The following is a 14,174-nucleotide window of genomic DNA, read 5'->3' on the forward strand; positions in this document are numbered from 1 at the left end:
AGTAGACAATCCCCTCTGGTGCTCTTTGGTTGGCACCAAATCTACCCAGCAGGCTCCAGCCGGGAGGGGAAAATCTTCATCCAAAAACCCAAGAAAAAGCACATTGCAAGTGAAATTAAAAGATAATAATAATAAAGGGGGGGGGGGGGAAGGCGTTTCTAAAATAAAAAAAAAACTACATTACCCACAATTCACGGATATGTGGGAGGAAATGCTGGGTTTTTTTGCAAAGGAGGTTTAGCCTCAACAGCTGCAGTTTAAAAGCGAAATACAGGGGGAGGGATGGGACTGGGCGAAGGAGGGAGGACAGGGCTGCGGAGGGGGAGCTCGGCCCCGCAGCCGGTGCCGCTGGAGCCGCGGGATCCTCGGGCATGCAGCGATCCCTGCCCGGGCAGCCGGCGGCAGCGAGCGGGCACGCCCGGGGGCACCGAGGGGCTGCGAGCGAGTTTGGGCAAAGTTTGACCCCGTTGCCTTTCTGATGGCGCGGCGGCGAGCGGAGCCCGAGCCCCCCCGCGCCCCCAAAATCCCCCGGCCAGGCTCAGACCCGGCCCCGGGTGCGTGAATGTATTGCGGGAGAGGAAGCCTGCGGCAGCCGGGAGGCGGAGGCACCGATCCTGCTCCGCTCACCTCCCCGGGCAGCCAGCAAAGAGGCGAAGGGAAAAAAAAACCTAACAACAAAAAAAAAAAAAAAAAAACGAGAGAAGGAGCCTCCCCCCCCCGCCCCGCGCCGCTGCTCGCCCCCGCAGCGCAGGAGCCGGGGCTCGGCGGCGCGGCCGGGGCTCGCCGCGGCTCCCCGGGATGCTGTGACGCCCTGCGGGGCCCACGCGTGTGCGGGGCAGCCCCGCCGAGCCCGCCCATGAGCCCCGCAGGCTGAGCCGCAGCCGGCTCGCCCGGGAGCGCCGGCAGCAGCGGCGGCGGCAGCAGGAGGAGGAGGAGGAGGAAGGTCGGACACCCCTGCGGAGAGCCGCTCGCCGAGGAGAAGCAGGAGGAGGAGGAGGAGGAGGAAGGGGAGCGGCGGGGCCGGCGCCCCCCGGGCCGGTGCGTGGCTGGGGATGTCACGGGCGGCGGTTCCGCGGCGCTGAGCGGGCGCGGAGCGGCGCGGCCCCGGCGGGCGCGGGGGAGGCTCCATCGCCGCCTGCCCCGCTGCGCTCCCGGAGCCGCCGGCCCCACCGGCACCGCGGTCGCTTCCCTCTGAGTCCGGCTATTTCTAAGGAGAAGGAAAAAAAAAAAAGAAAAAGAAATTAATCCCCAAAGCTCAGACATCGCTGGCGGAGGAGCCTCCAGAATCGGAGATTTGGCGACTTTTTGCGTTTTCCAGGCGTCGCTTCTTTCTGTTATTATTGTAATTTTGTGCGAAAGGAAGTTATGAACAACTGCAAGTCAGGAAGTGGAAATCCACACCGGTTGTGACAAGCTGGGGCTAAAAACTATTTCATTATTTATATAGATCTGTCTATCAACATTCTGCTTTTCATCCAAAGAATAAAGGGAAATACCGGCTAGTCCTATGTTTGATGGTGAATGACAGACCGCATCTGAGCAAAGGAAGGACTAAATATATCAGCTAAGAACACCATCTTTATTTATTGAACTCAAGAGACTTTTTTTTAAACCCAAAGACTGTTTGAGCAACATTAAAAGGGTCATTAAAAGGGGGAAAAAATTTTAAAGGCCCTTTTGCTTCTGAAGCGCAGCTAACCTCAAAAATAGAAGCAGTACTTGTAAGACAGATATTCGAATTAAGGCTTTACATGATGAATTTTCTATCCTATGGATATCAGTTTTGAAATTACAAACCAAGAAGATCTGTAATTGATCTAGCACCAGATAATTTCAATGCCTAATATTCCCCAGGATTGCTGGAGTACCCTAGGAGCTGCGTCGGACTGTACTCGGGGTATGCCATGGGCTGTATTCAGAGCATTAGCTGCAAATCCAAAGTTTTCCGGGAAAGTATTTCAGTGATTGAAGTCAAAGCCTCCATCGATCCCATTCCCACCAGCATTGACGAGTCCTCCAGCGTGGTGCTGCGCTACAGGACCCCTCACTTCCGAGCTTCTGCGCAGGTGTTGGTGCCCCCTCTGCCCAAGAAGGAGACCTGGATCGTGGGCTGGATCCAGGCTTGCAGCCACATGGAATTTTACAATCACTACGGGGAACAGGGAATGTAAGTATCTCCCAGAGCGCGTGCGGGTGCGTTTGCCTAGGGGGGAAAAGGGAGCGGGAGGACCATGGCCTGGTTGGGAAATAGTGAATTAAACCAAAAATTATAATACATATTTAAAAACCCAGCTACTCTGGAACTTAACAGGACTTTCCCATGTGTTTAAAATAAGGAAAGCTTGTCCCTGCCCTTTTAAAGCAGTGAGTATTCTTCTTTTCGAATGGGAATTTGCCCCAGCCCCAACCAAACCCCACTTGTTCTGGTAGGAGCCCAAAAGCAACCCTATTTCACAACAGCTTTTGGGCTGCACAGGAGATCCTGAAACCCCGGGAGCAGCCCTGGCACGACAGCTTTGATACACGTTTGACACAAATGGATCTCCTGACCTCCAGCTCCTCTTGCCTGCATCCCTCCCCATCCCAAAACTGCGCAGTGAGGAGCCCCAGGGAGAGCTGAGGGCTGACACTTGTGGCACGGAGCCGTCCCTGGTGTGCTGTGCTGCTGCTGCTGCTGCTGCTGCAGTGAGCCGTGGCTGAGAGCTCGGTAGCCCACCAGCTTTGGGAGCACATTTAACGTCACAGGAGGAATCCTGCTTGCTTTGCCCACAGTAGCAGGCAGCCCACGGGAAAGCACAAGCTGGATTTAACCCGTTGGTAGTTAAACCATCTGCATCACCTTGGAACAGGGTGCAAATTTCATGTTACTCTCCTTTTTGGGTAATGTGAAAGGGAATATATAGGTATATATGGGAGGTGGGAGGAATCCAGGGGCTGTTTGCACACCAAGAATCCCTGTGTTACTGGTCAGTCAGTCATAGTGAGACAGGAATGAGTCAAATAAGAATGTCACTTCCCTGCTGAGAAAAGTCATCTCTCCCCAGTCCCCCACCAGCTTGTTCTCCAAATGTTGCAGGCTCTGGCCCACAGCTAAATCAGCCCCAGCACCTGATCCCCAAATGCCTGCACAGAGCAGCAATTCTGCAACTCACAGTGCTGGGCAGCACCAGGTGCAGCCTCCTGGTGCAGCAGAAATGTGTCTGTCCAGCCGTGGGGACAGAGCCTGGCCGCAGAGCAGTGCTGGCAGATGGGTCAGTGCCTGGAGGAACTGATGCTGCCCAGTCCCTGGGGGTGAGGGAGGAAGGACGGCAAGGTCAGGTCCGAGCAATCCTGTCCCTTCTCATCCCCAGTGCTCCGAGTCAGGGAGATGCTGGCTCAGCCCTTGAGGGTCAGTCTGTGCAGCTTAAAAAAACCCTGAATGAGGAGTGAGGAGGGAAGAGGGGGGGGGGACACGGCTGGAGAGCAAGGCTGACTTAATGCAGCGCCTTCCTGAACATCTGCACGCACAGCCCGGCCCTCCTTCCCTCCCCGCTGCCTCTAAGCCCCGCCGAGGACGCGGGATCAGCATCCCGGCATCACCCGGATCAGCATCCCGGCATCACCCGGAGCGGCTGCGGGATGCGGAGCCAGGGAAGGGCAGAGCAGGGCAGGAGCAGCCCGGAGCGACAGGACAGGCTGTCCCCCTTCTGTCCCCACGTCCCCTCTCTGCTCCAGCAGAAAGTTTCTTGAGCAGAGAACTGGCACCTGGCAAACACCAGCAGCGCAGGCAGGCTGGTCTTGATTTTAAAAGTATTTACAGCAGGCCTGAAATCTGTAGGCTTTTTGGCTCCAACAGCATCTTTAGCAAGGACAATTTGTTGCTCAGATGTTCCCAATTCCAGGCCTTTGGGATTTGCATGTGTAATTCTCAGGCTCATTTAGGAATCCTGTCTTTAGCGACCAGCTGCAAAGGAAAATAGAGAAGTCCACTTTATATAAATACAGCTCAGATGCACTGAAATAGAGAGGACTGGGCACAGAGTGATGCTGCCAGTGCTGCTCTGCTCTGGGCTGCAAACCTCAGCGTGGCCTTTTATCTCCCTGCACCTGAGTTATCCTGTGTTTAAAATGAGGATTTGGTACAGCCTGCCCTTGCTGGAAAGTTTTGGGACCAAAAAAAAAAAGAAAAGAAGAGAGTAGTAGCTGCTGCTATAAACAGGTAGAATTAAACACTGCAGCTATGCATGAGAACTTTTAGCTAGAAAATCATGAAAACAAAAATTTTTCCCTAGGAGGTTCATTGACATTTAACTGATACCAAAAAAAAAAAGTTACCCGAACACAAGCAGGAATTGCTCTGTTCCTGCACTCTCTTTCTATAGACTCGGTGCCATCTGAAGGCTATAAATAAAGGCATTTAGGAGGAAAGGCCTCTTCAATGCCATTGAAATGTGGGCTTGGAAGACCTTTACAGAGAGAGACACAGGACACAAACCTAAGAGAAAGGATGGGCCAAGGCTTTATCTTGTGTAAGTGGATGTAATCCCAGTGACCTCCACAGAGCTGCCTCGATTGATGCCAACAGAGTCCCAACTTTCCATGGTAGGGAGAGGCTGATGCCACATCCATGTTTTTAACCCCTGTGGTGATCCTTGTGGCAAACAAAAAACCCCAAATAGTCAAAAATCAGTCATCCAACCGAAGCACCAATACTTACAGCAGGCTTTGGATTAATTTTTCACTTCTCTGCTGGGAAGTTGTTAGCTGTGCATAAGCTGGCCATTACATTGAGGATGGAAACAGCTGAGAAATACTGGAGCAGATGGAGCTGTGCATAATGCTGCTATAGGGATGGGAGCTACAGAGGGGATAATTTAGACACGCACGTTTAAAGTGGCACTGACAATTTAGGGGCTAAATGCAGCATTTTTAAATTTAAAGGAAGAGAATTAAAGCTCAGCTAACACATAAGTGCTGGTATTACTTTACATGTGAGTCAGTAGATGCTGCAGGGAGCATGAAAAGCCCCAGCATGAGGATGTGGATGTGCTCTCTGACCTCTCTCTGTGCAGGACTGGGACAAACTCCTTGCTCACCCCATGGCTGGTATTGCTGTTCCTCCCATGCAGGATTTTACCCTTGTCCTTAGGGAAGGATGCTGCTGTGCAGAGGAGGCATCAGCATCAGGCCAGAGCTGTGACCTGTGCAGGAGCAGCTGGACCAGGTCCCTGCTGGCATCCCCTGGGGTAGGTGCTGGTTTCTGCACCTGGTGGAACCTGTGTCAGTGGCTGGGCCATGCTGGAATGGCACGATCCAGCCTCCTCCATCTCCATGGAGATGTGCAAGAAGCCGTGCAGATGGAGATATGCAAAAGAGAGAGATAAATAAATTGGAGTTGGGATATGATCAGCCAAGAATCTGGAGAAGTTTCATGGGGATGTTTCTCCCCCTGGAAGACCCGATGGGGCACTTGCATCCTTACATCATCACTTCATCTTCCCAGGCATCTCTCCCTGGTGAGATTAAATCTTCCATGCCCTGCAGCAGGGACATAATGAACTCAACTTGTCAAGAGAATAAACCCCCAATCTCCAGGTGGGAGGATACAATCAAAAAAAACCACAAGGGTATCTTTTCCAAATAAAGTGAAGGGAGGTCAGTTCACTGTGGGAATTTAGCCCTCCAGGGATTTAGAGGAAAAGGCTTTGCTGCCCTGCAATGGCCCCTGGATCTCACTTGTGCTGTGGGTACCCACCTTAGCCCAGTTACATGGGTTGGACTTGAGCTCCCCTAAACCAGCAGAAATTGTTCCCTTTTTCCTGATGCCAGTTTTGTGCCGGTTTCACTCCCTGAGCCAGCCATCAAACACTGCTGCTGGAGGCAGGAGCACACAGCTGGAGGGTGGGAGGAAGAGGGACCACAGCAGCACAGCTCTGTCAGCCAGGGAACAACATCTTAAATTTCCTTCCTGTTCTTCACTCTAACCCTGCCTTGACTTGCCTGATGTAGGAGAGTTGCTGGAGTAGGTGAGAGAGGCACTGTAAAGGAGAATTTAAAATTAAGCAGCTCTGGCTATCAGGTTTTCTTTCTCTCAGAGAGTCCCCAGTGCAGGCCAGTGGTGGAGGGAGGCAGGAGCAGGGATGTGAAATGCCTGAGACAGAGTTTCACTACACCCACACATGGCTCTGGTCCATGCACTAAGCTGGGGCTGTGTCCCAGAGGGGCTGCTCTTATTTAGGGAGCTTGGAGAGGAAGGTGTTGGAAAGCACAAGGTTGTGCAAGTCCATCTGGCCTGTGACTAATTAGGAGCTGGCTTTAAGCAATTAGAGCAGAGGATGCAATAGTGCCTGCTGCCTGTCTGCAAAAGTTACCTGGATGTATCCACACTGCTGGATGCCCAGGGCTGGAGGCTGCTGTGCTGGGTTTGCTGTCACTGCCCTGGTGGGTGCTGTGGGACAGACAGCTGGGAGCTCAGGATGAGCTGGGGGATTCGTTCCATGTGACAGAATAGGAAAAAGTGTCTGAATGAGACCTGGGAAGATAAAACCTACATAAAGCTGCTTGGCTGTCAGCAGCAGGGCTCTGGTTGTACCACAAGAAATAGCTCAAAGTTCCTTCTGGTAGCAAGAAGACATTTGTTAGGAGAGGTTTCTTGGCAGCTCCAGTTTCTGGCGATGCCCACACTGACTCTGAAGGTTTCAGAAAGGCAGAAACAGGCTTGTCAGTGTTACAAGGCAGAACCTACTGATCTTAGAGCTGATCAGTGAGCCCACGAAACCAGATAGCTTCATTTCTTTTCATGCCTCCTTCCTGCTATTGTCAGCAAAGTGTTTACTGGGCACTTTCTGGTCTCTCCTTGGCTCGACACTACCAGAGAAAGATGCTGATGCAGCCAAAGATCATTCCACAGCATTCTTTCCAAAATCATCCAGTTGCTGGCATATTATTTGACATGGACACGCTCTGCAAGCAGGGGCTGCCAGCCTGGCTGGCACAGAGGCTTTGCTGTAGCATCAGACAAGGGGCAACTGCCAGCAGCAGCCACCGTGCAGCCTCTGCTCTGCTCCAGTCATGGGATCATCATGAGGCCTCGTTTTCCTGCTCACTCCAAGCTGTGCAGATGAAGCATGATGGTTTTGAAACCCTGGGGTTAACCACACTGGCTAGAATTAGGCACAGCATGCTCTGTGAAGAAACACAGGCTGGTTTCTCCTTCCCCATTCCTGCCCACGCCTTTCTTCAAGCTGGGTGCCCTCCTGGGCCACCCTGAGCTCAGCTTTGTCCTGGGGTGCTGCAGGCTCTGCAGGCACCATCCTGCTCAGGCCCTGACACAACTCCACCTCTGCACTCTTATTTAAATCCTGGGCACATCCTGAGAAGCTCCTGCAATTCCATACTGACCTGGGGCACTGGGAATGAAGATGGGGACAAGCAGATCTTGGAGGACCTGAGCGTAATCTGCCAGGTTCTCCTGCCAGCTCTGGTCTGAGCAGGCTGGAGCAGCCCAGGAGGGTCAGCACCCTCTGTGGCATCTCAGCTCCTGCTTTGTCACCTCTGTTCCTGCAGAGATGCTGTGGCTGCACCACGCCTGTCACCTCAGAGTCGGCCTCTGTCACATCTCATCCCTGGGTGACAGCCAAGCTGAGTACCAGCCACTGTCTGAATGGAAAGTAATCCTAAACCAGCAGCTGAAAGGGAGAGAAGAGCCCCCAGATGGGGTTTCGGAGCTGGGCTGTGCAGCAGGGAGGGGTGGGGGCTGCAGAGCACGACCTCCACTCATCCATCTGTGAGGGCTGGGTCACCCAGCATCCCTGGAGCCTTCCCGGAGCCCTCCCAGAGCCTTCCCCTGCTCAGTTCTGCTGAAGGGCGTGAGAGGTGATGAGCCAGGATGACTCTGGTTTGCAGGGCAGAGCGTATAAACATCTCTGCAGTGCACAAGGGTCCTGGCAGGGCTGCTCAGGGATCTCCTTTTGGCTGCCTTCACTAAAAATTTTCTTCCAGGGAAAGGACTCCCTCTGCCTGCTGGCGACGAGCGCGGGAGGAAGGGATTGCTGCAGCTGCGGTGCCGTGGCTGACAGCAGCCAGTAAATCTGTGCAGGGAGATGTTGTGCTTGCATAACCCCTGGTCCTGCGGCTCAGAGCATCCCTGCATCCCCTGGTCCTGATGCTCAGAGCATCCCCCGGCCCTGCTGCTCCCAGCATCCCTGCAATCCCACGTCCTGTCTTGCACTTCATCTCCTGCTGGGGAGGTGTTTTCTAGGACCCCCTGCTCGCATGAAAAAAAAGATAAATGAGGCCTTTAAATCGCCCGTGGTATCCTCTAGCCAGAGCCAGACACAGCTAAGTGCCGAACGATCCAGCGAGTACAAACACGGAGGCACTTCACGGTCATTAACTAATTAACAGTCAAAACAGCCTTATGAGACGGTCACATCAGGCCTGGCCAGAGCAGCTCATCCCAAAGCTGTGAAAGAGCCAGCCAGGCCCACGAGTACCCCCAGCCACAGCCTCCTCTGCAATCAAGGGGCTATTTTAAGCTGCAGCACCAGACTTATGAAAGGCTTGGACAGTCACCCTGACCCTGAGGAGCCCCAGGGCATCCTTTCTGTGTCTCTCCAAGATAAATCATTTCCTATGGCCCAGCCTGCAGCAGGGAGCCACAAGGCTTGGGGGTCTGGAGCACAGCCAGTCCTGTGGCAGGGTCAGGTACAAACACCACTGCTGCTGCCACCCAGTCCCTTCTGCCTCCTCGATGGCTGGGACATCATCCCTGCGTGGTGGAGAGTGCTGATTCATGAGCAAGAGAGAGAGCAACCTCTGCCAGCCTGGTTTTTAAAAGACTGTCCTTAAAACATCTGGTGTGCACTGAGCAAGTGATCTGTGGTTGTGCCATCTCAGAGCAAACATCCAACCCTCCTTCTGAGACATTTACAGCAGTTTGCTTCTATTGGCAAATCTAATCTTAAAAATTAAATTGCAAGTTAATGAAAAAAAAAACCCACTCCAAGTTGTGCATCAGCAGTACAAGGTGACAGGGGACTGTTTTCACTTACACTCCTGCTAGAAACACTGACCTCTCTGTCCCTCTCGCAGGTGAGCAGTGTGGGCAGTTTTACAAGCAGCTCGACCTCGGGCTCTCTGATTACTGTAACACCATCCCCAGCCCAGAGCCTGGTGTGCAGCCCTCGAGCTGAGTCCTTCCAAGGGCTGGAGGAGGATGGGTTACACTTCCAGCACCAGGCAGACAGCGGGGAGGGACAGTGGCTCATCCAGAGAGAAATTTAGGGGATGAAGGGATTGAGAGCAGGCCTGATGAGGAAGATGCTTTTAATGGCAGGGATGAGCTCTTTGAGCAGGATGGCATGAAAGGTACAAATTCCAGTAAAAGCTAGAGAGGAAATGCATCCACAGCTGTTCCCTCTCCTTTCTAAAATCTGGCATGTTTCTAAACTAATTAATTAATGCATTATCCATAATTTGCTATTGATTACGGCAGGTCAAGCTGGGAGCTTCCAGATCTACTGGACGGTAAAATCCAGGCCATCAGTGACTCAGATGGAGTGAACTATCCCTGGTATGGGAACACCACAGAAACCTGCACCATCGTGGGTCCCACCAAGAAGGAGTCCAAGTTCAACATCAGCATGAACGACAACTTCTACCCGAGCGTGACGTGGGCGGTGCCCGTCAGCGACAGCAACGTGGCCAAGCTCACCAGCATCCACAGGGATCAGAGCTTCACCACCTGGCTGGTGGCCACCAACACGGCCACCAACGAGATGGTGACCCTGCAGACTATCAAATGGCGCATGAGGCTGGGCATCGAGGTGAACCCCAGCAGGCCCCTGGGGCAGCGTGCCAAGCTGCAGGAGCCCTCTGCTCAAGAGCAGCCCCAGGTCCTCAGCAAGAATGAGCCAATACCACCCAGTGCCCTTGTCAAACCCAATGCCAATGATGCTCAGGTACTCATGTGGAGGCCAAAGGATGGACCACCACTCGTGGTGATACCCCCCAAACATCGATAATACACGCCTGGCGTCCCGGCACCGAAAGGGAGAAAACTGAACCCGAAGCAAAACAATCACTTAGGTATTAGGATACACACGTATAATCTGAGCAAAATCAAAATGCACTTTTTATTCATTCAACAAATGCAACCATTCTACCTTCTCCCATTGGGACGGATTTCACTGTGCTAAAGCTAAAGAGGAGACCTTGGACTGGGTCTGTCTCGTCACTGGATTCCTAAGGGAAGAAACTAACACTGATGTCTACCCTATAACTTTTTTTCTCTTCCCTACTTTAGTTCCTGTTTGAACTTCAGCCTCATTAGCTTGTCCAGAAATGCCCAGAACAATAAGAACATTTTATTTGGGATTTTAATAATTATTTTTTTCTTTTTGGTTGAGAATGAAACAAGTTCCTGGAGCAAAAAGTTGACTATTTAAGATAAGGTATTTTTTTTTAAGCTGTAAGGTTCTGAGTTGCAAATCCAAGTCATGCGGCCTTATGTAGACTTTGCTTTGCATTGCCAAACTTTTGCCTTAAAGCTATGTTTGAAAAAAAAAAAAAAACAACAACAAAAACACCACCAGGCAGAATGTCCTTTCTACAGATTTCTGGAGAAAAAATTTTGGAACAAGGAATAGATTGTCAGTGTGGCACGGGCTGATGGATGAAAAGGGCATGAAATTGGAAGAAGAAAGAAAATCTTCCTCTTTTTAAAACCTGGAACAAGGAAGCACGGAAATCATCTCAGTTTCAAAGCAATGCAAATAACAAACCTGCTGTTGGATGGCTCTCGAGGGGGAGCTCCCAGGCCACCTCCCTGCTTTGCAGGAGGGGTTGGAAGCTCCTCGTGCTGCTCACCCGTGGTGATCTCAGCCTCCTGTTAGCAGTTTAATATGGAATAACCTCACAGCTGGAATTGCGGCCCTGGGAGTCAACACCAATCCTGGGGGGGGAATGTCCCACTGGGTTTGTCTTTAGGACACACAGATGTTTTCCCAGCTAGCCCACAGCCTCACCTTCCCGTGGATAAGAGCCAAGGGCTCGTGCACCTGCTGTTGTTGGTGAAGCTCTGTTTGCCCCTGAAATCCCAATGACGGTGCTGTACAAAGAGTGGGATATCAAAAGGATCCTTCTGCAATCACTGGAGCCCCACACGTGTCAGCAAGGGCAGATCTTCCCCACTCAGTTTACCCAGCAAGATCTGTAGTTCAGGAACAGCCACGTCTGAAAATAACAGGGACCCACTCCTGGCACACACAGCAGCAACAGCTGAGGAAAACTCTTCTTTCTGTGGTAACAAATCACATTGGGATTAACAGATCATTTTCTTCCCAATGACCTCATGATCTACCTGACTGTCAGCAATGAGGTGCAGACAGGACCACGACACCGTCCCTGTCTGTCATGGCACAAACATCCTCTGTAGCACCGGGTAACACACGAGAAGGTGCAGGCAGGGCAACACCTGAGCCTTGGGTGTGGATCCTCAGTGAGGAAGGAGCATTTGGAGGAAGGAGGTGAAACCTGTAGGTTTTAACAAGGACCAGATGGCTGCTGAGATAACCAGATGCTCTTCTGCAGAGGAGGATGAGGCAGAAGAGCCTTTTGAATGGGAGGGATGGGTTTGAAGGCAGAGGAAGCTCTTTGGTAGAGGTGGTATCTGAAGGCCAGGGCACAGGCTGGGGAGTGGAGGATCTGCCCTGCTCCAGCACATGGCCCGAGGCAGATCACTTCCCTCTGCAGCTCCTTCCCCCAGAAAATATTTCTTCCTCCTATTAACAACTTGCCTCAAGAGCTGGGACTAGAGAGTTCTGCATGCCAGCTACAAGCCTGGCCCTGCTGAGCTGGTCTGAACAGGTCTCACAACCCCACACACGCTGCTCAAAAGGCTCTCCCCTTGGAGAGGCACCAATTAGCTGCTATTCCTATCCTCATCTTCCACAAGGGATGTTACCAGCAAGAAATTCTCCTTCCTCACTTCTGCACAGCCACACCACCTCCTTCAGCAACAGGTTCAACATCACCCCCTGCCTGGGGAACGCACGCCCAGAAGTTGTGTCCCCCACCAAGACAGCCTCAAACCAGCAAACAAGGATCCTGGGGCCCTGCAGCCATTCCCCTGCCTCAGGGGAGCCCACCCTCCTCCATCCACTGGCTTTCAGAGATGCTCAGCCACGGAGCTGCTCCTTTCCATGGGCAGAGCTCCAAGGTGGGAAGTCCGGCTTGCAAACGACTGGACTGGATCAAACCCAAATCCACAAGCCAAAGGGTGCCTAAATCTCGGCTTTGGGACTATAAAGGATGAAGCTAGGGAGACTTGGACTTGCACAGTCACTCTCTGTATTAAACTCCGTTTTCTTACCTGGATTCAGATCCAACTATAGCTCCACTGGCACAGCCCTTTGGGACTTGTCTGTATTTTCTCTGAGGCAATACATGCAGAAGAGGACAAACTGTGGGCTGTGGGTGAATAGCTGATCGTGCTCTCACGCATCCTGGCTGCTGCTGAGTCCCACGGGTGGGAGCAGAAGGGGGATTTGTGTCTGGTATTCACTTTGTCTCCGGGTGCTGAGTACTTACAGTTCTCACTGATGTCAGCCTGGGTCGAAGGAATTGGACCCAGTTGTCTTAATTAGCTGCACGAAGGAATTCCAAGGAAAGATTTCTTCTCAGTCACCAAAAAACACATTCAGGGAACACCTACGTCCTTTTCCACTTAGCTTTGTCTTGGACTTAGTCTCCCAAGTAAATCTGGTTCCTCCTATTCCCTCTACCTGGTGGACTGGATACATCCATGCAATTTGACAGTAACCTCCTGGCTAATTTGTCCCGTTGCACTGAACGGACCCAGCTAAGCAGTAAATACAAAATTCAAATTTCACGTTGGGGTCGGCTTTGCATGGACTTCTCCCTTCCCAAAGAATGCCTTTATCCCGTGCCTGGGTCAAAACGTGCCCCTTCACCTCCATCTGCATCACCAGACATGGCACAGAGAGTGATGCTGCCTCTTCTGAGATTTCATGCATTGTGATTAAAAGTGATGTTTTTCCAATGCTGCTTCATTACCAAACTGATGGGGACAGATTGTCTATAACAGGAAGGATGGCTGGAGGTAGCAGGGGCTCTAAGACACCACTGTTGCCATGGCTGGTTAATGGCCACGTGGTTAGAACAGGGATTGATTGTCAGGGTTCCAGTGGGGACTTAAATGTCTGGGGACCCAGGGCAGAGTGGTAAATGAGCAGAGGTGAATCAAGCTCCTTCTCTGGCAGCTTTTTGCAGAACCAGGAATACACAAAGGATACACTGGGAAGGTGTTGGGGCACTGACACGGGATACACGGGTGAACACGAGCGTGTCTCTGCCTCACCCTTCCCATCAGTGATGCTCTCAGCTCTTTATAGACCCAAATCCCCACCGGGGCTCAGAGTGCAGCCTGGCCACCCCTGTCCCATCCCTGTCCCGGTCCAGGGTGGGGAGCAGCCCTGGCCCAGACCCTCACCTGCACCCAGGGCCAGGCAGGGGCTGCCGGGCACGGCCAAGGCACCGAGTGGGTCGCGGACCTCGTGGTTCTCCTTCCCTACCCTTGACACCCAGATGAGTGTGGGAAGAGAGGGGCAGCACCTCGGGGAGCCAGAACAGACCCTCAGCAGCCTTGGGGAGGGGTAGAGACCTGTGGAGCCGGCGCCAGGCTGGGTCCAGCCGGGGGGAAGGCGAGGCACCGCCGTCCCTCCTGCCTTGGCTCCCGGCGCAGCAATAAGAATCGTCCTTGGTCTTGCAGAGATACTGTGAAAACAAAACCAAGATGTACCGAGTCTGGACACTTAAAGAGATGTAAAAAAACAAAACCCTGCTTTTATAACAGACAGAGAAATAAAGTGAAATTTTCAAACGCGTCTGCCTGGAGTCGTTTGGGCGGTGGCTGTTTTTAAACAAGTGGCTCTGCGCTCACGTTTCGAGGCAGCGATAAGCAGCCAATTTACCACCAGTTCTTTCTCCGTGTCAGCTCTTGGGCTGCAGCAGACAGAGTCAGGAGGTTTCTGGTTAAAAACACAAGCCAACATCCTGCATTTTTCATCACCAGGCTGCTGCGCATTTCGGGGCGGCCAGAGCCGGGCTGGGCACTGAACTTCCGCACGCTTTGGTTTCCTGGCACCGTTTGCTTATTTAGCAAAAGCCAGGTC

At 52.4% G+C, this 14,174-nt stretch overlaps 1 protein-coding gene across 1 annotated transcript; it reads left to right on the forward strand.

Moving 5' to 3' along the window:
• Positions 1-255: 255 nt before the first annotated feature.
• On the forward strand, positions 256-13,884 carry FAM78A (family with sequence similarity 78 member A). The gene is made up of 2 exons (XM_014873300.2): positions 256-2,167; positions 9,476-13,884. Exons 1-2 carry the CDS (start codon positions 1,905-1,907, stop codon positions 10,002-10,004), a joined length of 792 nt encoding a protein of 263 aa, XP_014728786.1. The 5' UTR covers positions 256-1,904; the 3' UTR covers positions 10,005-13,884.
• The last annotated feature ends 290 nt before the right edge of the window (positions 13,885-14,174 follow it).

The sequence above is a fragment of the Sturnus vulgaris genome, chromosome 22 (genome assembly GCF_052056855.1).
Source record: "Sturnus vulgaris isolate bStuVul1 chromosome 22, bStuVul1.hap1, whole genome shotgun sequence".
NCBI classification, from domain to species: domain Eukaryota; kingdom Metazoa; phylum Chordata; class Aves; order Passeriformes; family Sturnidae; genus Sturnus; species Sturnus vulgaris.

What these genes read in the sequence shown, in the direction of transcription:
- FAM78A (XM_014873300.2), top strand. Translation starts at nt 1,905, where the DNA reads ATGGGCTGTATTCAGAGCATTAGCTGCAAATCCAAAGTTTTCCGGGAA. An exon ending in CACTACGGGGAACAGGGAAT is followed by an intron (nt 2,168 to 9,475) that starts GTAAGTATCTCC and finishes TGATTACGGCAG; the next exon opens with GTCAAGCTGGGAGCTTCCAG.